General features: G+C 38.3%; 2 protein-coding genes and 1 long non-coding RNA gene across 8 annotated transcripts in view; 2 read left to right on the top strand and 1 right to left on the bottom strand.

Annotated features, from left to right (window-relative positions):
- Window positions 1-22,421, bottom strand: part of LOC106962502 (rab11 family-interacting protein 4B) — a 40,946-nt gene extending 18,525 nt beyond the window's left edge. Inside the window, exons 1-2 of one of the 5 annotated variants that reach the window (XM_015057156.1) lie at window positions 22,404-22,421; window positions 7,025-7,171 (exon numbers count right to left, since the gene is read on the bottom strand). In XM_015057156.1, coding sequence (XP_014912642.1) covers window positions 7,025-7,105 — 81 coding nt within the window. In that variant the 5' untranslated portion in view covers window positions 7,106-7,171; window positions 22,404-22,421. Of the gene's footprint in view, window positions 1-6,008; window positions 6,074-7,024; window positions 7,522-22,399 lie in introns of those variants that run through there. The other 4 variants (XM_015056994.1, XM_015057074.1, XM_015057293.1 and 1 more) reach the window with 4 other exon arrangements.
- On the top strand, window positions 8,328-12,260 carry LOC106963027 (uncharacterized). The gene is made up of 4 exons (XR_001428113.1): window positions 8,328-8,413; window positions 8,707-8,757; window positions 9,283-9,382; window positions 11,854-12,260. It is a non-coding gene; the product is annotated as an uncharacterized LOC106963027 (long non-coding RNA).
- Window positions 19,149-27,352, top strand: part of LOC106962767 (alpha-1B-glycoprotein) — a 13,560-nt gene continuing 5,356 nt past the window's right edge. The window contains exons 1-10 of one of the 2 annotated variants that reach the window (XM_015057416.1): window positions 19,149-19,681; window positions 21,530-21,678; window positions 21,797-21,959; window positions 23,447-23,818; window positions 24,454-24,735; window positions 24,814-24,837; window positions 25,012-25,104; window positions 25,205-25,235; window positions 25,452-25,501; window positions 25,685-25,719. In XM_015057416.1, the coding sequence (XP_014912902.1) occupies window positions 19,465-19,681; window positions 21,530-21,678; window positions 21,797-21,959; window positions 23,447-23,818; window positions 24,454-24,735; window positions 24,814-24,837; window positions 25,012-25,104; window positions 25,205-25,235; window positions 25,452-25,501; window positions 25,685-25,719 (1,416 nt within the window). In that variant the 5' untranslated portion in view covers window positions 19,149-19,464. Of the gene's footprint in view, window positions 19,682-21,063; window positions 21,244-21,529; window positions 21,679-21,796; window positions 21,960-23,446; window positions 23,819-24,453; window positions 24,736-24,813; window positions 24,838-25,011; window positions 25,105-25,204; window positions 25,236-25,451; window positions 25,502-25,684; window positions 25,720-27,352 lie in introns of those variants that run through there. The other variant, XM_015057490.1, reaches the window with a different exon arrangement.

Raw genomic sequence — 27,352 nt, 5'->3', positions numbered from 1 at the left:
TAAAGGATAACTCCCAGAAGTCTGCTATGCTATAGAATAGTACAGCTAATCGACACTAGATCATCTTGTGGTTGCAAAGCCAACAGTACAATCTTATATCGGAGTAATTAAGACGGTTCAATAGCAGCTAAATGTGTGATTTTGACTTTTTTTTCTTCAAAACTGTGATATTTATTGCGATTAACCCACTTTTTTCTCTCTCTTCCTCCATCAGAATGTCCCAACTACACTTTGTGTGGTTCAGCATCTCAAAAACTAAAAGTGCACATCAGGTGTGGGAAGTGAGAGAAATGAAAATCCTTCCAGCTATCCAGCTATGTCAATGACATGCAGGATTTCACTGCGTGTCTCAGTCATGTGTCAAAGTCACGACTGAGACACATTGCTCACTGCAAGTCTAAAGGAAGCAGGGATTTCCAGGGAGAGCTGCAGCAGTCGTACGAACCATACGCTACCAGGAAAAGATTTAGCTGCAATTTGAATTGAGATATTTGAGATATTTGCGTCATGTGAAGTCAGTGCAACCATCACTATACAGTGGTGGTTTCACACCCAAATGTTTAGCCAATAACCCAAGGGGTTAAAGGTATAGTCGTGGCCCTTTTATTCTCAGAAGGGATAACTGCCTTGAGTTTCAGCTGAGATTAGATGTAGTCTTAAGTAAAGAACCTTCCAGTATTGCCTTTTTATGCCTCTCATACTGTAAAACACACAATTTATTCCCCAGCTAAGCCGGAGTGATTTTTTTTTTTTTAGCGATATGAAAATAACTCTGTGGTAATGAGCATCACACCTCAGACTTAACATCTGTTGCTCATGCAACAGATGTTACACAAGTGCTCGTCAAATGTTGCAGCAATCAATGACCACACTGCAACTTTACTTAGTTAAATGTTGAGCTATGCAGATGTTCTGTCTGCACTGACAAAGATTCTGTAAAGTCATCATACTGACTGAGTGGGACAAAGACTGACTTACTTTCTTTTGCTCTGGTTGAAGTTTCATCCCAACAAGTTCCAGATGGCCAATACACACAGATGACAGGCCCACTTGAAACTAATGCTAAATATTAGCATTAGTTATAAAGCAAGACTAGATAAGACTAGATAAACTGTGACTGGAATTGTAAAGTTTGCTACAGCAATTAAAAGGATAAGAAAGTAAGTCTATGATTCCGACATGGGCTAATATTTTAAACATAAGAAACTAAAAATGACACAAAATCAGCAAAGGCATTTTTGATGCAGAACAATTAAACCACAAAACAAAAGCCCTAAAATATGGGGGATTCAAGACAAACTAAAACAGGAAAACTAATCATTATTTGTAATATTTAACAAATATTTTTAAGTTAAATATTAAAGAAATTAAGAAAAGCATTTTTCAAGCCAAACATCAAATATGGCATCTGTCGTTAAATATACAGACACAAAAGTTACTTCTGCTCACACCAATTCAGTCTATGCTGAGTGCTGAGGATCAATATCATTTTAGAGCAGAACAACTCACCAGCTTTAATATACGTCACAGTAAAGAACAACATGGATGCCCATGCACGGAGCATCCATATTGATTCTATATAGAAAAGAAAACAATAACATAGACCATAACTGCAACTTTGAGATTTCACTTATATGTTTATTAAGAATGTTATGGACATTTGCAGAGTTTTTCTTTTACTCATAAATAACTTAAAAGCAGAAAAAAACCCAGCAAAATACAAGACTCAACCATTTTGTTTTAGGTTGATTTACACCAGATCTCTCATAAATAAGAGGTTTCGCTTTTCACCAGAGATACTGAAAGTCTCTGAAGATGTTCAAAGAGCTGAGATCTGTTCTGAAAGCTGCCCTCAGAGAAGATTTCTGGAACATCTTTGGCATGTTTTCTGAGCACGATTAGATTAAAAAGAATTATTTAGCTTGCAGGGCTTTTAAAGGTGTTTTTTCCTGTTGCCTACCAGTTGCACAAATAGTCGGGATGGTAACTAGTCATTTCGTCATCCAGTCAAACAAACCGAGTGGTTAGCAAGAAAAACAGAACGGACTCAACAAAGGAGGAGAGCAACATCTCAGTGAAACATCAATGAACGGTCAGATAAACTTGCATCGGTTTATCGACTCACTGTGCTGGTGCTTCGAATTAGTGTGAGTCAGCAGGAAAAGGATTGAGCAGAAAAAAGAGGCTGAAAAGGGTGGGATAAAAGAGAGAAAAGATGGAGGGATTGAGGAAACGACAGACTGATGGCAGCAGTGTCTCCCTGCTGGTGTTTGTCGGGCAGAGTAGAGAGACGAGGCATTTCTCTGCAGAGGTGTTTCCTGCATCTTTCCCTCTTTGTTCGTTTCCCCTCTTCTTCACCATTCTTCTAAGCTCCTGAATTGCTGCCACAACAAAACTAACTTAAAAGGTGCAGCGTTTAACCTCTGCTTTGAAATTTGGCGTTAAATCTGGCTGCCGCAAAGTCCTGGATCCAGTCAGATGACAGTAAGAAGCTCTGGGACAGAGAAGCCCATTAGGCTTTTCTGAACATTTAAGGCCACTTTAAATCCAAAGCCTTCACAAGGGATTTTTTTCCCCCCCAAGTAAATATGCAAGTCATTTACACATCCCACTGTGTTTCTAAGTATTTAGTCACATTTTTAAATGACAAGCAAGCCTATAAGAGAAACTGAATAAGCTACAATAAAAAAATTATACACTCAAGTTCAAGTCAAATGAATAAATAGTGTTTTGTGGGCCTTCAATTGGTATATAGAATAATCACATTAATATTTCTGCCATATTAATATTGAGTTAATTACATAAGATTCATTGCATAGTTTTACCCTGAAAAAAGTTAAAAAAAAAAAGAAAAGAAAAAAATGCAGTTTTTACAATTATCCAGTAGGTAAAAAAATAATAATAAAAATCCCAGTTTTTGGTGCATTGCATAATCACATTTATTGGTTCCCCTCAGCAACTCTTTTGAAATTAAAGCAACTTAAACATTTTATAAATTTATACTTCACTTTTTTAAGTTGATAAGACTATCTGTATTCACATGCATGGACTAACACTCCAGATGCATTTGGCATGAAACAAAAGATCAATGTGTGGAAAAGCACTTCATGCCCAGAATTGGGTATGGTGGAGGATATGTGATGCTGTGGGCATGTTTGTCATCCAAGAGCCCGTTGAATCGTCCTTAGAGTTTTGAAATAATAGGACATGCCAATATAAAAACATGAGGAAAAGTACCACAAAACTGAAAATGGGTCAGCATTGGAATGCAAACAGCTGCCATGTTTGGTAAAAGGCAGTTGCACCAAACACTGACATAAGGGAATATATTTATGACGCTGGTGATTTTGTTTAAACCACCTTTTAACCACAGGTATATCCTCCACTTTTTAATTTAAAGGTTGGAATTTTCTAGTATTTTAAATATAAAATTACCCAACAACATTTGAAGCCTTTTTTTTCCCATATCCGCAACCATCATCGTACCTCGACAATTATCTCCACTCTAGTTTTTCCTAGACAGGCTGATACAGGACAGCTTGTGTTTTTGTGCATGTATCTCCCTTTGGATCCATATTATACTGCTCCTCTGCAAGGCAACGCTCTTCCTACGCATGAGCACACCAACACATTACACAAACGGGAAACAATGACTCATATTTTGCTACCATCATGCCAAACACTAAGAAACTTCAATTTCAGCAAACGTCCGACATGCTAACTGAACAGAATCGCACGACTACGAAGATTGAGAGAACTTTTTTTTTTCTTTTTTCTTACATTCAGACTGAATGGTACATTACAGTAAGAGACCATCAGCCAGGTAGCTGCTTGGATTACCAGGAATGCTGGAATGAACAAAGGGACAATGTAGGGAGGGACTGCTGAGGCCCAATGAAGGCTGAGTGGCGGTATAGTAAACAAAACCCAGTTCAGTTACACATGTGAAACCGCCAGAATGGGGAAGACTGTGCACCACATTTAATGTTTCACTTTTGACTCAACTTAATGAGAAGGAAATGACTACACCATTAGGTTGATGGAGAAACTACAACAGTTCAAGTCAACAAACGTGTTTGAATCCCAACGTTAGCTGATGCACCAGAGTGTACGTACATGCACGTTCAGATCTGCTTAAAGTGTGGTTGCGTTAAACAAGGAGAACTTGAAATACATCCTCCTGGTGAGCGATTTAAGTGTCACTGATGTATTGTTTGCTGTGTGTTTGTTAATGAGTGAAATCCAATGCCAAGGCTTGATTCCTGAATGCATGACTGGACATGTGAACAACATTCAGCTCTATACTGCTCGTCTCAGTACCGCCTGAATTTGTATCCCATCTGTCAAAGACAGCTGAAAGGTGTTGTCTCTTTTTGTGTCATCACAGCTTTTCACAAACTGCGTTGACGCTCTCTTGGAGAGGGATGCGGGGGGTGTCAAGCAGCACCCACACCCTCACACCTCAGCTCTTCATTGATTGGAGGAGTGAAGGAGGGCTGGACTCTGTAGGTTTGGCAGACTCAGCAGGTGGTGAAGCCCTTGTCACTTGTCAGCTGTTACCTGTGAACTCAGAAATGTAAGAACGTCTGTCGTTGTTCCACATAAACTCAAAGTCAAAACTCGTAGCTGTGTTAGTGGCTCTGTTTAGTCTACAGATTGTCGTTTCTTTTTTCTCAATGCCAACGTGTTAGAAACTAATGTACACTTTGTATTCGAGTCTTTGTTTTGCTTTGCTTACTGCAGATTAACCTCCCTCCACTCGGCACATCTTAGCACCGACTTAATCTAGTTATTTTGGTCCTTGTGGAAATACTGTACACTAACAAAGAAAACAGGCTCTGCAGCGGGTCCCGTTTAGGAAGCCAAAATCAAATTATTTTCAAATCAATCACAGCAAGGAAGCGTAGGAAATATATTTTGAGGGAAAGATGTCTGGGACCGTTTCAAGCCCGAAACAATCACCAGCAAATCTGCTCTGGTGAGGGAGTCCAATCCCATTATGTAATGTCCAGTCCCAGACCTGCTGTATTCAAAATGACAGTGCTGTCTGACGTCACAGGTTGCTATTGACAATACAAATAAAGCTCGGCTTCACATATGAAAGGCAAATGTTTAAATGTTGTTGAAGAGAGGATAAAATGTTGCTTTTTACTGTTACTTATCCACATGATTTACTTCATACTTTATTTTACAGCTAGTAGTCTGAATTTTCTGTACAATCAACCAAGTTTAATCAGATACACATTTTCAGCTTATTCGTTTTGCAATTTTGTTGTTAATTATTATAAAATATACAGTCCAAAACATACGCTTCCACACAAAACACACACACACACACAAAACGCCACTGATTACATCACATGAGGCATGGGGAAACTTTTGAGAGTTCTGTTGAAGATGTCAAATTGTATTTTTCATCGTCATTTGTTTGTATTCTCACATTTTTAATCAAAGTTCTACTTCAAAATGTATGCTTGTAACACCCAGAACACTGGAAAATGTGGCAATAACAAACTATTTAATAGGGATTTCAGTATTAAGAACACTTGAATGGTTAACTTAAGACCTTTGGAATGATTTCAAATCAAGTAAATATAGAAACCATACAATCAGGTCATTCCTTAGATTATTTCCAGATACTAACAATGTTTTCTGCACGACTTCAGGATCACGTGATATTTTGATGATCCCTATATAATTAGCCAAGTCGCACAAAAACATTTACTCAAATGCCAAATGTGCAAAGAAACAAATGAGGTAAAAATTCAAACGGGAACATTAATAGATTCAACAATTGTTTTCACTGTTATTGTGTGCTTCACCATCCACCATGGATGGAGTTCATGAAAGTCAAATTGACAAAGACACAAAGTTGAAATACTTCCAACTAAAATTCATCTTAAACACCTCACTGTCCATGTTAAAGTCAGACATTGTGGCTTTTGGGCGCTCTGTGATCTAATTTAAGCTAAATACAAAAAACAAAGCAGAAATGCCAGGGGTCTTACCTTTCAGTGCACTTGTTAAAATCTCTGTGCTTTGGCAAAATCCCACAGAACAAATCTCGGACGTCCTGACCAGAGTTACCATCATTTGTGGACAATTGTGGGTGACAAAATACAAGACAGAGCAATATCTTTAATAAGATGTATGATCAGAGCTACTTCTTTGCAATTAGACTTTCAAAACCTATGACCATCCGGTCACAAATAAATTTAACACATGAAAATATAAATGCAAAATCAAATTTGAGTTCTGACATGCTATTCTTTCAGTATGAGCTTAGTAACATCATTAATGAATCATTGGGATACTCTTACGGATGGACAAGTGGGTGCATCTAAAAGCGCTAAAATTCATTTGAAAATAAATGCGAAAGGTTTTAAACCAGTATGTCACATTAAGACGAAATGCATGGAATCCAAACTCACTAAAAAAAATGCTCATTTAGGTCCAACATGATGTTTTTAAAGTCAACAAACCTGTTATCCCATTTCCTCTCTCGTCTTTCCTCCACAACTAATCTACCTGGATACGAAGTCCCGCACCTGTCACATTTCTTTCACTCACTTGCCGTTATTCCCTGTTGTTCCCCAGCAACCCTAATTTCCAATTAATCCCATTACCATCAGCAAAGATGTTGGACAGCCAAATGAAACAGAACAGGGAAGGAAGAGAGAAAACAACAATACTAAGGAAAGAAGACACTGATGAAAAGTGAGTGGACTAAAGAGACATGTTGTGTGAGAGGGATGAAACCCCAACAGCTGAGAAAGAAGGAGTGGCAGGCTGTGGGGCAGGGTCAACAATGTTTAACAACCACATTCATTCAGACACAAACCGGGGCCACAATGGACCCACAGATCCTTCTCAACTCCCCCACCAACACAAGCAGTCACTGCTTTGGTCGTGTTTCCTCTAAAACCCTCTCTAATGACCCGATTCTGTGTTTTGTTCTCATTCTGTCAAGTAATATTTCATCACCCCCACATTTCAGCAGGCTGGGTGCATTCAGGTCTCTTACCCCGTCAACTACGGAGGGGAGCCCATGTTCAGTAGCAGGCTCCCTCTTTCCACCGACCAAACCCTCATCCACTGAAGTCATCCACCCGCCCTGCTCTCAGGGGCCAAGTCCGCGGAGTCTCCTCGCTCTCTCTCTCTGTCTCTCTCTCTCGACACACACAGGTGTTCCCTTCAAAGGCGAGTGGAGAGGAAAGCCGTCGGAATAGTCCACAGAGTGAGTCCCCGGTAGTGGTTCAGTCGTCGGAGAGGCAGAGGAGGGTGCAGGATGTGAAGCACTGCACCGGCTGCCTGGCTTTCTTTCCTGCACCGACACAAAGTGCAACTGCCTTTCTCTGTCTCTGTCTCTCTCTCCCTCTCTCTCACACACACACACACACACGCACGCACGCACACATCAAGCACACACTCTGCACCTATCACCCTCACACACTTCCTCTCGGTCGCTAACTGGCTCGCCGGCTTACTTGCATTCACACAGTGAGAGAGAGAGAGCTCAGATCAGGCAACAGTTGTTGAATTGATGGCCCCTCCCCTCCGCTCCCTCCCTCTTTGCAGGTGGTTGCTTAGCAACTGACCGATGTAGGCGGGGTCTGCGAGAGTTCTCACATTGCTGCACACTCTGCTCAGGGGCTGCCGCCTACTCAGGCTATATTTGCATAGCAAGCCCTGCCTGCCCCGCTTTCTGTCTGGCTCCGACGGAGAAGAGGCCAGAGCCTGTGTGGGCCGGCTGCAGGGGGCGGGAGGTGATGGGAGCAAGAAACAGAGAGTCTTCAGTGATGCAGCAGATTCCACAGCATCGATCACACACACAAAAAAAGATCCAAAAGGAGGCAGTTGATAGGAAAACAAAAAAAAAAAAAAAACACTCTGAGCCTTTTTAAAAGTAGCACCCACTGAACTTTGTCATGTTTTGGCATGTTAGAACAGCACAACCTTAATGTATTTTGTTGGGATTTTATGGGTGCACACTGATGTGTACAGTATTTGTGTCGTATTGGATCCCAGCTCTTAAAAAAAAAAAGATTTTGTGGAGTGCCTTGTAAAGGTTGTCATATAGTCTTTGTCATGGTACACCCATAAGTTGCATGTTTTTTTTTTGTGTGTGTGTTTTTTTTACAGGAAGCCAACACAAAGTTGTGTGTAGTTGTTCAGTGAAATGATAAATGTATTATAAATATTTGTTTATAAATCTAATAATTGTGGAGTGCATATATTTAGACCCCCGTCCTCTGATGATATTTCATGTAAGGGTATAAAAAAGGGGATTGTATCTAACATTTTCCAGGTTTTTGTTTGTAAAAAAAGGCACCCTTTAAGAAACAAAATACACTTTAGACCTTTGTGTGTACAATCGTGTAACTTTCCCAAGAGTGAGAGCATTGTAGAAAAGGTGAGAGGAATGACTTTCGGTTTGTAGTTATTTATTTATTTAAAAGGAAATCTGGAATCCATTTGGGTTAATGTTTATATGTAAGGTTAGATAAGGTTTTACTGCTTGTTTTCTTTTTCCTTTTTTTTTTCTTTTTTTTTTAGTTAGCTAGTTGTCCCCAACAACTTGTGGCAGGAGCTAAAAGCAGCTAAAGTTCAAAGGAAATGTCAGGGATCTTATCATCTCACCATCTCAACCCTGAGATGTTTTAACAGCGAATTTCATGATTCATTCTTTTCTCCTCTCTTTGACAGAGAAGCCTGAGTCCTGAAGCTTGATGCTGGAAATCACTTGGTAATAGAATGGTGAGGAAAACAAACATGCTGAGAAGAAAGATAAAGGAAAGAGATATGATACTAGCAAAGGCAATGAAACCTAATTATGTGGAAAGGAATGCACCCCTCCTACAGCATTTCTTCCTCTGTTGGGCTCTTTCGTCCCTACGTCTCAAAGATGTTGGCTGTGGCTCAGCCATTGGCCGTCTCTGTTTGTTTACTTGCAATTTGTAAGCGGGTTGGCCCCTTTCCTCCTTCGCAAAGAACCCACTTACTATTCTCTTCATGCCTACCTGTCTCATTCAGATGAGAATACATAATTTTTATATTTTGACACATGCTTGAAGAAAGTGTTAACACTATAGGCAGAAAGTACAATAAGAGGATACAGTCCTGCTGCTGCAGTTCTCCACTCTTTTTGCAAATCCCTTCAAATAAGATCTTCAGTGAGTAACACTGATTACTTCATGCATGTTTTAATGATATTTGGACATACTCACTTTTCTGACCCAATTTTTTGCCTGTAGTTTAAATATAAATGATTTTGTGTTCCAGATTTACATTGATTCAAAGCTGCACCGCTGAGGTTCCAGCAAGGGGACATTTTGGATGCAAGCCAAATGAAAAAAAAAAAAAAACATTCACTGCAAACGAGGTACTACATTGATTTTAACAACGGAGAAACTGGACTGGCAGTGCTCTCACTCTTAAATAATGAATGATCTTGTATTGTTGTCCCAGACATTTAAGCTTGGTGGAAACATACATATAGCTAACCTTAAAGGTACTAGGTCATATTAACCAAAACACTCTTCGGCATGGGACAAGGCTCCAAGTTGTTGAACTATTTACAGCATCGTTGAGGTATTAGGAACTCCACTGAGCTGAAAAAGTCACATATACTGTAGGTCATCAGTATAACATAGAGTATGAAGCAACATCTCCACTCTCCTTTTGGGAAGTTTGTTGCTAAGTTTAAACCCTGTGGATCATCAGAATGTTTCACTGGGCGAGACTACTGGTGAAGCTTTATAGTGTAGAACATGACATACTAAGTTTTTGGATTCATCATGTTTTGTAATGAAAAACCCTCTGAAGTTCCTGATCTGTCACACTTCAGAAGCAGTGTCAAAATTATATGCGTAAACACATCCATGAGCAAATCTAGCAAAAACCCACCTTCTCTGCTCATTTAACACTAGCTGCCATTAAAAAGGAAGTCAGAGTGCAAAGTGATCAAGTCACACAACAAGTTATAGAAAGTGAAACGCAAAGGATGAAACTGGAGGAGCGTGAAAAATCTGGGATCATAACAGGTGTACATGATGAAGTAGGAAAAGCAACTTTCGTAAAACGTTTAGAGACCTGGAAGAAATGAGGAAACATCAAACTGCACATGGGTCAGTATTTCCTCATAAGATGACTTTTATATTATTGGTACTTCTGGTAAACAGTGCTACTGAACACCAATACCATGGAAAAAGGGCAGATGGCTCATAATAAAACAGAAAGAATGATAAAGCAGACAGCACATACTTATTTATAGGGCTTTTAATGAAGATAACCACAAATTCATAGCTAGAAATGGGAGTAGTACAAACTTCCTCAAACTTGTTTCCGCAATTGACTTTGTAATGCAACGTAGGCAAATGTATCAAAAACAGAACACAGTATTGCATTGGTCTGCATAGTTTAATCTCTTGCTAATTGATGAAATACATCAACTTGCACATTTTTTCCTGGTGTTGAAAAACAAGTGGCAATGGACCCAGTTACACAGAATTTATTCAGACCGAGTCCTACTGCTCATTTGTTAAGTAATGGGTCATATCCTGCAGCATGGCATATCAATTTATTGGCATCTGTTTGACTGTAATATGAGTTAAACCAAACTACTGGGTCAGTGCTGCCTGTAGGGAAAAGTCTTACAATGGCGGATGTATCGATTTATGGGGATAATTCACCTTTCAGAACATGCTGATGAAGTATGAATGGCCCAGAATAAACACTTTTATAACAATTTAGATGATATAAAATAAAGGTAACATTTCTTTCAAGCATTTATTCAAATAACAAAGACAACCACCAGTCAGCAACAAGATTGTGAACATTGTAACATGGACTGTTTTTAATCCCTCAAATATTTCCAGACATTATAGCCCCTTACATCAATTAGAAAACTGCACATCTAAACAAACTGCTTCTTTCTTTTAGACATTTGTAGAACTTGCAGCTAAGCAAAGCAGGTAGTTCAACACAGTGTAGTTTCACAAAGACACAATAAAATATCCTGTATCAAATTTTAAAGCTGGATTGAGTTCCAACATAGACCAAAACAACAACAACAAATGATAAGCAAAGCACAAATATTTAAACTCCCCCAAGGCAACTGCGGCAGTATTCGAATTCAAAGACCATCTCTCAGGTTTCACAGGAAGTTTGCAACCAACAGTTTACACCCTTTCTTTCTTAAGCTCACACTTCTCATTTATGATGAAAAAAAAAGAGAATTGGTGCCATCTGTGAGGGTTTGAGATGTTATTGTGTCTCATCCTGTTTTGGTGAAACACCTGTTGAAACTGTTTACACAATCTTTAACTTCCTTGAAGAGGAATTAGATTTTAGGTAATCTGTGAAATTAAGTGCTGCTAACTAAGTGTGTCATTAACTCATCTTCCTCCAAACAATTGGTTTATTCACAGCTGACCTTATGGGTACAAAAAACGCCGGTCTGCCAAAAGACATCAACTTGTACCTGCGTTGGGGTCATTTTCTTGACTTAACAAATGGAAAAGTTGACCCTGCCATCAAATCAGTTGATAACACCAAGGTTAAGTACAGACCACTGGATTTGGAAATGTTGGCAGCCTTTTCTATAATCTCAAACTGCTCTAATTATGCTAAATCTGAGATCTGAAATTGGCCACAAAATCTCTGATCAGTGCATCTCCAGCCGGTACTCTACGTTCTCACAAAGAGGAATTAATCATGGCTGTGTAACTGTGTGCACTAAGGACAAAGTTAAAAACAGGGCTTGTAAATTAGCACATATATAAATAATAGCATGGACATTTACAGCTCTGTAAATAAATATCTAAAGGCTCGTGCTTCATGTCCTCCTTCCAGATGTTCCTGGCAGGAGGTGACCTCTGTCCAGTGGCAGACAGCCTGCTTCAGTGGCCACACAAACGTGGGGACCAAAAGAGAAACTCAAAGTCTGCTCAAAGTCAGAATTAGGTTACAGTAACTTCCAGAAAAAGAAAAAAAAAAGCTGAAGAGGAACAGCTGTAATAAATGCCATGCAACCATAATGTTTAGCTTCCTCTCAGGCTCCATTTTTGTTCTCCTGTTGAGAACAGTCCTCAAACCAAACACTCCCTCAAGCTACAGCTGTAGTGACATGCAATAATCTCACATCAGCAATCAGACGTTTCCCTAAAACAGTAAGAAAAACAACCTCATGCATGTACTGATGTTCTGATCCACATAAATCAGAACACACTGTGGAACTGGGCAAATGAATCAAAAAGCAGTGAGAAACAGGTGTAGTAGATTTATGTGAATTGTGTTATTCCATATCATGATGCCAGGAAATTGGCCCTTGCAATTTAAGGGGATAATACTTAGAGCAAAGAGATGTACGTATGTATATCAGGCAGTTGACACGGCAAAGAAAGGGTGGAAGGGGAAAAAAACACGATGAGATGTATGATATATGTCAGGTGCATTTGTGAAAATGCCCCGTAGGATTTGTGTGCAAGACGCATACAAGCATTACTTATGCACATCGTACAAAAATGGAAATAAAAACCCAGGGAGAGATGATCTGAGAGTAAGTAAGAGGTCTTTCAGTTCATTAGCAGTCGTCCTTTACTGTTGGGCAGTTCCAGAATAATCATGTCAGCTGGATGCCACTGTGTCCTTGACTGTCATTGACGAGACTGCACAGCTTTGCTTTGATTTCACTTTGAGTGTGTGTGCGCGTGTGCATGTGTGTGTGTTATGTTCTGTATATGAGAGGCTTGCTTCTGTTTACCAAATCAGCTCCACATTCTGGTGCAATAAATCTCCTTACGAATTATTTAATTCATTAAAAATCCAGAGAAAAGATGAAAAGGGAGACACTTAAACGAGGAGTATAAAATTAAAGCTCCCAGCAGCGACATTGGTATAAGTTTAGATGTTATTTTTCCCAATGCTTTTAAAAAAATAATTAAATTAACTTATCTCATTAATAGAAGTATTTTCAGTTTTGGCATCATTACAAAGACAAACTTGAATAATTGTTTTAGTGGGATTGCACTGAATGTGATGCATCAATAAGCAATGAATGATTGTGAAGAGAAAAGAAAAGGATTATGGCCAAGTGCTACGAATGAAACTGTTTGGACTTTCATGCATAGCAACAATGTTGAACATCTTTTTGTTTTTAAAAAAAAAACTTTCTAAATGTTTTTAGAGTAGCATGTTTAAAATATTAGATAAAATATTATTTACCAGCTGCAAACTCAGTGCCTTATGCTTGATAATGACACATTATGTTTTTCTAGTCAAACTTTATTGGAAATTTCAGTCTTCAGCAATAAAACTACAATAACTGTATAAGTGTTGATCAACCCCGTGAACAATTGTCCTGAAATTACACTGATAAAGATTTCCAGTAAAAAGCACAAAGTTGTTTAACTATTGTTTGTTTTCTAGGTTGTAAAGAAAGGACAGAGTCAGTCACACTACACACTTTTTCTCTCCCATCTGCTTTCATGGGGTTAGAAAAAGGCCAGCAGCTGACATGGAAGTGTGACATTATAAGTGTCACTGCAATGACTTCTGCCACTCATACCAAGCAAAACGACTCGTCCACTGACCCATTATCAGGGGTGTCACCTGTTTTCTGAGTCTGCTCTGGTTAAAGCCTGCTCTCTTCATTCAGCTATACTCATTTTATGTTTTCTTTTCATCATTTTGCATTAACAATCTATATTCCTTCCTTTTTCTGTCCAATCACACATTTCCTCACACCAATTTACACTCCAACCCAACAAATGCTATCTATCGTTTGATTTAGATTCTTATAATCCCTTGTGATTAATTTGTGACCAGGACTGCTTTACTATGGGGACAAAAATCCTAACTCCAATTTTTAAGGTCAATACCCAAACTACATTTTCATAATTTACAGTAGGGTTTCAAGAACTAACCGTCCATCATCAATAGGATGAGCGATTTAAAAAAAAAAAAAATAAAACATATGAAACACACCTAGCTTATTTTTCAGTTAGCCTATTGATGACAAGATGCACTGATTCTTACAATATAGCTTGCTCTCTATAAAGAAGAGCTAAGTTAAATAAAAGGTTCAAATTAAATAAATAAACATCTGAAAAAGAACTTGGACATTACTTGACACCACAAAATGGCACTGCCAGGATTTTCCTTTGATCTCAGGATTGATGGTAACTGTAAAGGACAACTTGCCGTTTTGTTCCATCAGATCGTATCATATTAGATGCTTCCCAGTGTGGCATCACATTATGTAAGATTTCCATGACTGTCAGTGATGCTCTCAGTCAACCGTGTGATTTTTTTTTTCTTTTTTTTTTTTTGAGCAGTCGGAGGGTTTTTCAAGTCAACCGCAGGTTGTTCAGACATCAGATGCCCACAGATGCATGTGAGCTGCACTAAGGCACCACGGTCCAACTTATAAAGAGTTACACAAAACCCTTTTCGCTTTATAAACCTCAGCATAGCTTTTCATACTCCATAATAAGGTTACACTGCTTCGTGTTTGGTCTGTCACATACAATTTGCAATAAAATACACTGAAGCTTGTGGTTGCTGCAACGTGAACAATTTTTTTTCCAAATTTCAAGGCGTGAGAATTATTTTGGATGTCTGCGAATGCAAACATGAGTACGTTGAAATTAAGGGGATGTTGAACTTTAGACGGATGTCAAACAGGAGCAAACACTTTGAGGAAGGTCAAAGAGGAAGTCCTTGTGTTGCTTCTGCAGCACTTGCAGCAGCACAATGATTAACAACAAACGTGGCCTTTGTACTCCTTCTGTCTTTCTATCTGGTTCCCTTTTCCACTCTGTAGTTGTTGCTGTTCTGTTGTTCCAGCTTTGTCTGATGTTATAGGCTTATATTTGCTCTCTTTTCTCTGTCTCGCTACCTCTCTGCACTCTCTTATTTCATTAAACTTGAAAAGGCTGCAGAGCAGACAACTCCACCTCTTCCTCACTAAATATCAGAGGAGTTTATGTGCAGGGAGACAGAAGGAAAATATGGACCAATTAAAGGGAGAGAAAGATCTAAAAAGGGAGCCAACGGGTTTAAGAAAAAGAAATGCAGCGAGAAAGTAAAAAAGTAAAAAAGAAAAACTAGAATGGATGAGAGAAGCTAAATAATGAGATATGCTCTAAACATGTTTGTGTTGTGTTTGAAGCATACAGTAGCAGAAAAAATAGATTTCCATGGTGTCTGAAAGGCATATTTTTCAGTGTAGCTGTTCATATCTTTCAGTTTATCATAAATAATACTCAGCCATCACTCTGGCTGCTATATAACAGTCATTCAGACTAAACTCAGCCGGTCCAACACTTCTGAAGCTGATTTAGTCTTTAAGATTCAGTGTAGAACAGATGAAACATTCTTGGAGAGATCAGTTTTCTGACAAACTTGGAACCTAAGAGAGAATAATATCAAATCTCCACACATTATGTGGAAAAAAGAGGCATACATTATTAATAATGTTTCTGCATTTGCTTGGCAAATCCAGGCCACAAACAGCCGTCGAATCTCTCTGCGGTCCCTTGCTGATTGGGAAATTCTGCAACTCACGACGGTACGGCCTTATGTTTGGAGGATTTTACTTTTGATTCAGATGGTCAATAACATATAAATTGAAGCGCTCATAAGTGTACATAGTATGGCGGAAAGTTGTATTGTTTTGGCCATTTGTCAGAGAATGTGAACAACAATAAAAAGCTTTTTCCACTCATGGTTAGTTGTTGGGCGAATAGAAGCTTTACAAACAACCTTATTTAAAAGTTTCTATACCGCAGTTTTACTACAGCGTTTAAGAACTGATTATAAGCAAACAGATCACAGGGAAGGATGGCTACCTTTAGCATGCACACAAGTTGTTTGTGTCAACTTGTGTGACCAAAGTGGCCAGGGTATATAAACATTTAACTAGGATCATTTGGGTAGTTTCCATTGTCATTAGACTAAATATAGTTTGACAATAAGCGGCTTCACCCAACCACTAAGAGTTAAAAAAAACAAAAACATTTTAGTGTTTTCTGAAAATGGCGAAAAAACATACACATTCCCACCATAGTATGATAAATTATGTATGTTGGTTGGTGAAAAGTAACACGTTTAGGCAGCATTACTTGACCGCTTAGGATCCCCTGTGGTTGTCATGGCAGAGCTTTATATGTGATTTTAGAATGTTGTTTTAAAATTTTGTTCACGTCTTTGATCTGGACCTGACAATGCTGCTTTTTTTTAGTCTAAGCTGAGGCGTACAAAAACGTGCAGGTGAAAGATTCAGCAGCAGGTTCTGGGGTGAATTCTGGTTCGCTATGAAGAATAGATGAAACCAGTGAGGATAAGCGCCGCGGATGATTTTTACATATCATCCTACAACAGTGCATGTAGCAGTTCAAGGTTTTAAGAAGACAAATAGCATGGGAGAGCAGAGTAGTACGTCCTCTTCTACAACTCCTCTTGCAACAATGAGACTCTTCTCATGTTTCCTCCTCCTCTTTTCCTAACCCCGACATGCACAAACACACCTCTGCACACTCTCCAGGGGAGCTCTGGCATACCTCAGTCTGTTTGCTGCAGCAAACAGACTTTTCACAAATGAAACCACTGACTCTCACACAAACTTGAATGCAACTTTGCAAAAATTCAAAAAAGGAACCATGCAAATGTAAAAATCTGACAAATGCTTGTACAAGTATTCATACTACTTTAACGTGTTTTACATTTTATCACGTTAGAACCACTAACTGCAAGTATTACAATGGAATTTAAGGAGATAGACCAAGAGGGAGTTGCACATGATTGCAACGTGAAATTATTATTTTTTTCAATCGTTAAGCAGCCAGGAGTCCCATGATCACTCTGGAGGAGCAGCAGAGTTCCTCGGCTCAGGAGGAGAAATCTGTTAACAGAACAACTTTCCGAAAACGGCCTCCGTATCCAGTTGTTGTCTTCAATCATCGATTAAAGATTTATGATTGAAATTAATCTTTCATTAATTTAATCCTACACTAAATCAGTTTAAAGCTAATTTATCCCCAATCCAAATTTCTGAAAATCAACCTAGTTTTTGGCATAAATTTATAAACTGATATCACTGCATAACTTTATTCATTGGTTTTATTCTTACATGTTTCTTTTTTACTATTTTATTTCCAACGTTTATCAGTTTTTCATTTTATGTAGCAGTTTACCTGAGCATTACTAGCTACTTAGAGGTTTGCTGATTAATGTCAGGCTGCAGTACTTACTTTAATAATTCTGGAAACTTTGTATTTATTCTGTTTGTGCCCAAGGCTTGCCATTTAAGAAAATGAGTGCATAAACTTGAACCTATTGTTATTTACTACGTCACCTCATCTAGCAGGTATTCATGAAACAATTATGGAGCCTGAAAACTATTTGAGTATTATTTCCTGATAATTAGGTGGTGCCTTATTTAGTAAATTGATCTAAATTACTAAGTCTGTTAGCATTTGACTTTGGCACGTAATTATATTAATACGTGCCACTAATAATAGTTAAACCATGGATTTTATTTAATTATTGTGATGTTTGAAACCTTTAAGAGCAAGTAGGAACTGACCCTGTAACAGAAAGTCTTACCTACCGTTGACTGAGGAGACAAACTGAAATGCAAAGCAATCGTCAGTCAAATTCCTCCTGCTGTCCAGGACTCGATGTTTGCAGCAGAATATCATGTGATTAAGCATAAGCTGTCTGACAGGGAAGTACGCAGGGTTAAAACAAAAAAGGAAGTGCTGCATTTTAAACTTGATAGCAACAGTATTGCATTTCACAGTGTGAATATTTTAAGAGCGCTTCTCAGTTGACCTATTGAAACTTTAAACTGCCTCTATTGCAGTGAAAACCAAAATGTGCAAAAATACATTTCAAACACATAACTAAGAAGTCATTTCACAGCAAGATTCATTTACAGAAACACCAAGGAGTGAATTAAATTAACTAGAATAGACTTAATATAAAATACCTATCAAGTATAATACATTTCCTTCTAATTTTCTGTCTCAGTGACAAGTGTCATCATATTACAGTTTGAAATTTTGTCAAGCAAAACAGAAGAAAACATTGACAGTACATGTAGTCCTGCAGATAAACTCGACATGATGTTTAATTACTGCAAACATGAGTTAAACTCATATCTATGTCATTCAATCATCAGCAAATGTTTCAGAGGATCTCTGATGCCAAATGAAATATGTCTTGGTGTATCTGTTTGTAGCTGAACACTGCCACCAAGTGGAGAACTCAGTGAAGCACAGACTTTAAAAAAGGCAAAACTAATACTCATTCAGGAGGACTTTACTCATTCACACACAAACTGAGGTAGATGATGACAAATGTCCATCCATCCATCCATCCATCCATCCATCTTCTTCCGCTTATCCGGGATCGGGTCGCGGAAGAAGATGGCAAATGTCATCCTTTGGTAATTAGTAAGTTACTTAAAAAAATTAACGAATGTGAGAGCAGTCAGTAATGACAGCTCTTTGGTTTAATTGAAGTGGTTTCTTTGCAAATAATTAATTTCTGCTATGAAATGATGAATTTGGACAGAAAGATGCAAATGAAATAAGTAATAACTTTCCATTAATCCCTCAGTTTTCCTTTTAGATTATTGGCACTTGTTCCAAGCTTCTTAAACTGTTACTGTTATTTTGTTATTTCTGTCTAAAACCCACTTAACATTGAGACTGAGCAATACATTTACTCAGCTATCCAATAGGAAGTTTTGCTTCTGCTTATTTGTATGTTAATAACACCACAATTACAAAGAAAAGAACTACTTAGAAGTACTGTTTAATTTTTTAAAAGGAAAATCTATTTTCTGCTCTTTATATTCTAGTATTCATTTATTTATCAGAGGTTGTTATTTATTCTCCAAACAAGCTCAAGTTCAATAATCTCGACAAATCTCAACATGAGTTCATGTGAATCCAAAACACTTTTATGGTTTAAGCAGTAAGCATTATTATTTGTTTTCCATAAAAAGCCTGACAATATGATAAGAAAAACAACATTTAAAATAGATTTTTCTACCCGTCCTTCTCTTAAAGGACAGCAGTTATTAATAGTAGGATCATGTGTGTCAGTCAATGTAAATAGTTTTACACAGATGAATGGAAGACTGTGCAATGTTCAAGTAAGAATAGAAACACAAACGTGTGTGTCTGTGTATGCCTGTATGTGTGTGTATCAGGGAGCAAGCAGGAGGACACAAGTGTTTAATTCAAAAGTGGGTTTTTATTTACTCCGTAAGTATGAAAAATAGCTAACAAAACCAACACAGAAATGCCAGTAAAAGAGGAGAACTCATTACACTAGACTCCAAAAATCATAACTTACCAACCCGAGATAAATCTTTTAAACAGTCTATGTCAGAACTGATGAAAGATATACAATAACACTGCACAGTCCAGTGTAAATGTAGAATGCGTCATTATGCTTTACAGGATCTGCCAGGATAACATGTCTTTGAGTTATCATCTGCATTCACTTTCCGTTTCCCAGGTCAGTGAGAGACACTTCCCAGAGGAGCTAATCAGCACCTCCACAATGTTCCTGCTGAAAAGCACCACCTCACTAGGGAGCCAATCAGGGAAACCGTTCAATTATGCTGACATGCTGAGAACCATGGCAACACACAGTAACAGATCAGGTCTGTATGCAGTGATAAAAACCATAGGAATCACATTCTCGGTATTTTAGGAATAAGACAAGCAGAGCCCTCACTTTATAGAAAACTGCATCTAATAATGCTGTACAAGCTTGGAACACTGAATTCTTGAACTAAAATTTGTAGAAACTCCAATGTAAAAAAAAAATGCTGCACATGGTGGCAAAACAGGGAACTTGTGAAATCAGGGGGTTTTTCAGAGCAAATAAGGAGTCAGATGATCTGGGCTGAAAGAAAAACTGTGATAGGAATTCACAAGACTTTAGGAGGAAACATTATTCTTAATAACTGATACACAAAATAACAATTACTAATGACAAAAACCAAAGATCCATACCAGGCTATTTTGATGTAGAGTGTCTTCACAAAAGCTTTGGTATTCTCTCAATTGTCTTTACCACAACAGAACAACTATAAATTAACAGGAGCAAGCCAAATAAACACATCATAGTATTATAACTTTGGATATTATTGTAAAAAAAACAAACACATTTTCAGTTTGACTTTTTATTTACTTTTCATTGGATCAAATCTATATTAAGCAGACAAACATGCCACAACTCTGCTAAAATACGTAAATAAACCTTCACGTTGCCCTGCAATTGAATATTTGTAAGGAGGGGTGAGGAACATACACCAGTGCAGTTTCTCATTACGAGAAAGTTTCAGTGACATGTATATCTCATTAAAAAAGTCTGTTTCTCATTTTAATAAGATATAAAAATAGGTTTTCTGACAGATTCAAACTTTTAAAAAAAAGAAGAAAAAAAAAAGCATAGGGGCTCCCTGACTCTTTATATCCTCACTTTTGTTCTTATAGATGACATTCAAGCATCCCGCAAGATGTTACTGTTTCACTGACAAAATCATTTTTGTATAAAAAAAAAGGCCTCGTCTTACTACTTTACTGCATCTTAATGGTATGACAGGCCTTTATGCATGAAATAGTAGAGTACTCAACACATTTTAAAATAGTATAGAAATATCCTTTATTGTCCCAAAGGGGGGAAATTCCAGTCATCAAGTCAAAGCACGTAGTTTAACAGAAAAAAATAAAAACAGAAAGAAGGGAATAACAGACTGTACACGAAGGGCAAATTTACATCAGGAGGAAAAAAAAATACTTTGCAGTTATTTATGTCTTTTGAGCAACATAAGCACAACTTTTACAGTAGTTGTGTCATTCGATGACTGGGTTGTAAATTCTTTATGCTGACACAGAGCCTTTCACATTCGGTTTGGTTCTGATTGAAGTAAAGACTGCTATTAGTTCTCATCATACCACATATCCGCCCAGTGATCTCCTAAAAAGGAAGCGTCCTTACAGGTTTGACTTCCCCCGCTGCTCTGTCTTCAAGAGGATGTCAGATGCATTAAGAAAACACACAGAGAGAGGAAAACAGGGGAGAGAGAGAGAATGAAGCATATGTTTGGAGGTGCCTTATTTACTTCAGTCAGTCTTCTTTTTGGGTCAAGGATGCCGTGTGTCAGAGGTCGCTCACTCTGGCTTTATCCCCCTATAATCGCTTTCTTACAACTTCTGGGTAAGCATTTCAATAGAAATCTGTTTGAAATTTGATCTTTTCGTTAAAAAAAATTCTGTTTGTGGGAGAAAACTTCTGTCAGTACTTTTCTATTATCGACTGACAATGAAATATATTACAGTAAAAAAAAAAAGTTCTATGGTTTAGTGTTCTAATTTTCATCTGAAATCGTCTGTTTGGATCAACTTGAACATCTGATGAAGCAATCCTTTATTTCCACGTTTGAAGATGATGTTATTTCTTAGGGGAAGTTGGGTAAGTCGTATTTTATCTTTCCTTCTTGCAGAAAGAGTGTCAGCCTCCACTTCCTCTCCCACTCTTCCAACACCTACCTTAGACATCTACTCAAGGTCAGGAGACTCAGTGGTCCTGGTCTGCCAAGCCCCCAGGGGCCACAGTGGCATTGTGTTCATGTTGTACCGTGACACCAAAAAAGTAATTTGAGTTTTTTTTTTCTTTTATTAAATTAAACAATTAAACAGTTTCATTATGTGAAGCGCGTTTGACATATTCTGTGATTATATTCAGTGTACTATTTTCTCATTTTATTGAGATGGACTCGCGTGAACTTCTCCACCCAGTGGAGCAAGTTCGCTTCACCGTCAGGACCGATGAACCAGATTCAGGCCAGCAGCATCTTTACTGCTGCTTGTACAAGAACCAAGAGGGACTATACAGTCTGTTCAGCCCCTACTTGCAACTAAAGGAACAAAGAGGTACCGTTTTACAACTTCCCCATTTGATCAACTGCTAGCAGCCCTGAAAACGAATTAAGCTCTCCCTCAGCTTTTCTCATTTTTGAGTAAAAAACGTTTTGGTGTCAAGTTAAGAATACACGTTTCTGTTCTTTATTTCAACCCACATGGTTTATTTCTGCGGCGTTAAAAATACCACTGTTACCTGTTCAGCTGCGAATTATATGGAGAATGAAACTGAGTGTTAAGTAGAAATCCGAATGAGTCACATGGTTTGCAGGTTAAATGTGCAGTTGGTTGAGATTCTACACATGGTGCAAAATAAACACTCCCATCCGCTCTACAGTAACCCCAAAAAACACACTTCTGCATGCAGGTGCTGTTTGTGGTCTCTTATTGTCCTCAGCTCTGTGGGTGTGGATAGCAGTAGTAACATCCTGCACTTCATATAGAAACTACACACACACACACACACACACACACACACACACGCAGACAGACAAAAAGATCAAACACTGGTACTGGTTTCCACTACTCCCACTCACAAAGGGAAGTTTGGTTAGGAACTAGGAATATGGCAGTATTGTAGATATAACACACTTCATCCATGTATTGTCTCAGTTGCAGAGGGGGCTGGTGCCTATATCTCCAGCAGTGACTGGATGAGAGGTGCTCATCCTGGACTGCTGGTTCCAAATACTGATATGTTAAACCAAGTAGGTCACAAATAACTTGCCGTTGTATCGATGGTCTAATGATCAATTCTCTGGTGTCTGGTTGTGTCCCAGATACTGTACAACCTTGATCACTCTATTTTTATTTTTATTTTTTATTTTTTTTAACGGGCAGTCTCTGTTAAAATAGCTGGAAACAGATTTTTATAATAAGTCACAATTTTGATCAAGTCTTGCTCCAGCACAGAGTTTCCTTACCCTTAAAAGGCCAAACAGATATTATAATTAGAATGATAATCTAGTATACTACTACCGCCTACTGAATTCATTTTGACATCAATTGGCAACACACTCTGGCTTAAAGTTTAAAAGTTCTGCTCACTGATTAAAACAAAGTCCTATACTCCATCAATGAATGTTGGATATGCTTTGTTATATCTCACTTAGATTACAGCAATGTTCTGTATGCTGGTTCTCTTTTGGACCGGCTTAATAATGCCCTCCTCCCCTGCTCCTGCATCCCAAAAACAGGCTTAGTGGTTCCTGGTGGTTCATTGTTCATACAGAAATGTGGGCTTAACAATAAACTGTTACATCTACTCAAATGATATTACTTTCAAAAGGTAGATTTTATATTGTGTTTTATGTATTTTTTTGTTTGTTTGTTTGTTTGTGTAGCATATTTCAGCAGCAAGTTCAGATTTTAGGGTTCATGTTTTGCTAATTTGTACATTGTGCGACACTGGTGTTGTTTTGACTGTGCTTCAGAAATACACTTTGACTGGTCAAGATAACATTTCAGTGTTTCTCTGTTTTATGTTTTTGTCCAAACAGCTGACGTCCCGACTCCTCCCATTTCTTCGTGTCCCTCTCCGGTCTTATCCGTGCAGCCCTCCGATGGTGCGGTGACACTGGGAGACACGCTCCACTTCCGATGTAGCGTCCCAACTCACTCGAACCAGTTACAGTCGCAGTCTAGCAAGCCTGCAATGTTTCTTTTGCTGAGGGAGCAAACAGGGATAACATCTGTCATCCCGCTGCATCAGGCCAGCCAAGTGTCAAACCCTGAACCACAGCCAGGGGTCTTCAATGTGGGACCAGTAAGAGGAGGCGAGGAGGGGCAGTACACCTGCCTCTACCAGATCAACAGTAAAAAGGGATTGGTTAACTCATCTGTCAGCAATGTGGTGCAAGTCACAATTAGAGGTGAGGATTTCTGTTATTACTTCAGTAACCGATGTCTAGCCAATTCACAAGAACACCTTAAGGCAGAGGTCTCAAAACTTTTGGTCTGAGGGCCAAAATCATGAATTTGAAAACACCTTGGGAGACTCAAAAATATGTTCTTAGGTTTTCAAATACATTTCTTGTACTTTTTTTTTTTCTCTCTTTTTTTTTGACTGCCTAGTAAAAAAACAAAATGTGCAAAAGTTTATTGAAAAGAACAATATATACTTGTAGGAGAGGGATCTAAAAATCAGAGATTCAAAACACATAAAGAGCCTTTAACAGCTGTGTTATTAACAATCAGGCATTTCTGCATTGATTGTAGGTTAGAATTTTTTTTTAAATCAAAGTTCTACAACAAGAATGGTTTTGTACATTTCTGCCACATTGGTAAATCACTTGGTTCATACATTTATTTTTTTGATAGTAGTCTGGTCTCAAAAGACTAGATACAAAGTTTGAATGATGGAGAGATAGAAATATTGACAGAGTTGAAGCTAAAAATTCAAGGATAAGATAATCATTTTTATTTACACAGATTTAGAAGTCTCTCTGGTATGTAGTTTTACAGGTTTATTGTTGACTCGGAGCATTTTGCTGCATTTTGCTCCTAGGTGTGCTTCCTGTGCCCTCCCTGGTTCTCCAGCAGCAGACAGACGTGTGGCATTTGCTCTGCACAGGATCCCCTGCATATCCTGGTTCTCTGTTCTCACTCTACGTTGCTGACAGCGAACTTCCTGTGGCAACTTACCGTGCAAAAGCTTTGCAACATCAGGTCACATTCCCTGTGCCTGTCCAGGATTCACCAGTGACCTTTTATGAGTGCCAGTACAGGGCTCCGTTGGGAAGCACGTGGAGCCTCTCTGAGAGAAGCGTCCCTCTGGCTTTAACTACAGGTACAGATCTGCTGTGCCACTATGTGCAGTGTTTTAGATGCTTTGATTTTTGACAGTTTCTTTTCCTGCTTTTTTCAGGAAATTCCCCTCCAACATCAAAAGGTAATTTCTCATTTGTTAAATCATTAAATGGAAAAAGATGGGGGAATATCTGCAGCCATGTCAGATATGAATGTATCTTTTAGCTTGTATTTAAAATGTTACTTTTCTCCTTATTTTTTGGACAATGGACAATGTGTGTGTGTGTGTGTGTGTGTGTGTGTGTGTGTGTACCAGGTGTGGACTGGCCTCTTGTACTGGGCTCCTTCTCTGCAGCCGTATTATTTCTCTGCTCGGCGGTTTTTGTGGCTGTCTTGGTTAAGAGAAAAGGTAGATTCCACAAGAAACTCCTCTTCCTTACTTAAACTTTCTTTTCTTCGTTTGCTGAAGTCATAACATCTCACATTCTCTCATTTTCACTTCCCATAAGTAAAAGCAGCTGCCAAAGAAAAGAAGAGAAGGTAATTCGCAGCCCTAATGGATGCTTCAAAGAGCACACAGTTTCTTCACAAAATGATTGTACATTTTTGCATCGCAGGAACAATTGTCTTCCTCACACATACATCATTATGCATATCTTAAAATGAAAACCAAATGCAAATACGTTACATAAATTCAGATTGCCATTGCTCATAGGTGTGTTTATAATAAGTGGTGCCCTTTTCGCTCTGTTTCAGGCAACAAGCACAGTTCTGGACTAAAGTGCACACTCGAGACCACATTGTTGGTAAGTTCTCTTCTTCAGAATGTCATTTCCCCTTTACTATGAATGACTCAGAGCGTTTCTGCTCATTTTTCTGTCCATTTGCTTGTATAAGAATAAAACGTAAAGTCCTAACTGCATCGGAACAACACATGCTGAGAGGGTTTCTTTTAAGTGTATGTGATTGTTTTTTTCTTTTTTTTTCAGATCTTACTCTCAGGCGTACAAGTTTTGATTCTCAGGTATTTTTTTTTTCTTCTTTTAAATTGAAACAGGAAGTAGATAAAAATATGAGTAGTGTGGCACAGATTTGATTTTCAGCTTTATTACCATGACACCCCTAAATAAAATCCAGCGCAACAATTTACTTTCAGGCATTACATAATTATTACATAGAGACCACCTTTGTGTAATTTATTCTGAGAATAACTAGTTTACTATAGAACACTGATGAACACAGCATCAGGAGCAGAGAGGAGTCTCATGTTAGCTCTAACTGTGGCGATCCACATCTTAGATTGGAGAATCAAATGACAGGACAACTGCATGTTCTGCACAAATCAGGTTTTTATGGATAGTGACAAGAAGAGAGCTTTTGCTAAAAGGAAGCAAAAGCTGAGGTGGGAAAAGATGCTCACAGATGTTTCCTATCCAACATGGCTGATCATAAGCTATGCTTCAAAGCTGGTCAAAAGACTTATTAAAGGGAGATTCAGTCGAATAGAGACTCAGAAGACTAAATCCAAATACATGCCAGATCTTTAAGGTTTTTTATTTTGTAGTTTTGAAAACCATAGCATTTTGCCTTCGATGTCATAACATATTTTGGTCTATGTAAAGGAAAACAAACAATAAAACATTTATGGTTGCAGCTACAATGTGCAAAGGCAATACTTAATAGAGATTAATGTGTCTGATTTTGATGCTTAATAGGATCCATTTACAGGAAACCTGATGAATCTGGTGATTTGTGAGAATGTTCCTTGGTTTTGGAAGATTTCAGCACACTTTCACTGTAACAGAAAAGAGGAAGTCTCTCCGCTTCTTCAGTCGGAATTTGTGGTATTTTTGTGGCCTCAGTTTGTAGATTTTCCATACAAACAACAGTAAACTTTCCCGATCTCTTTGCTGTAAACACACATTAATCATTACAAATCAACCAATCGCCCTTCCACAACGTATTTTAACTCAAACTTGGGCACACATCATTTTTCATTGGTGCTGTTGTGCACGGTTAGCACATTCTTCTCGTTAGGTGCAATTATTTTCATTAATTAGCTTGATGAAAGGCTCTCATCAGACTAAAGGCTCTGCCTCCCTGTGCAGAGCTCCTCAGCAGGCATCATAAACAAGTGAGTGCAGTCGCCAGCTGGGTTTCCCTCATGCTAGAGAGCAGGAATGTTTTCAGCAGAACAAAAAAATGATTTTTAGGTGTATGCTTTATGTCTTGCATTAATGCGGCGTTGTTGGATAAACCAAAAAACGTGTTTGGATTTCCATGATGTTAATTAGACTAATTAGGAATAGTCATTCCCAGGGCTGTTGCTGTGAAAGCAGAGACAGAATGACAGAGAAGTTTCTTTTCACATAAACAAAACAGTTATTTAAATATTTTCCCTTAAAAGTCCCACAGACCGTAAAACTGTCTGCTTTTTTTTTTTTTTTTTTTTACGGTGGGATATAATTTGTAGTGATTTACGTGGACACAGGCTCCCGTCTGAACAACAGAGATCGTGGAATGAGGGATCATTAAAAGATTTGATTACTTTAAAATGTTTGATGACATGTCCTGGCTTTCAAAGTCCCTCACATTTCCCTCAATTTTATCGTTACTGGAATTTTCTATTATAGACCAACACAAAGTAGAACATAATT

Source organism: Poecilia latipinna, unplaced genomic scaffold (assembly GCF_001443285.1).
Source record: "Poecilia latipinna isolate Pla-1442-1.1 unplaced genomic scaffold, P_latipinna-1.0 Scaffold4, whole genome shotgun sequence".
Classification (NCBI taxonomy): domain Eukaryota; kingdom Metazoa; phylum Chordata; class Actinopteri; order Cyprinodontiformes; family Poeciliidae; genus Poecilia; species Poecilia latipinna.
The sequence above is the reverse complement of the archived record's forward strand: the minus strand, read 5'-3'. Positions and strand labels throughout refer to the sequence as shown.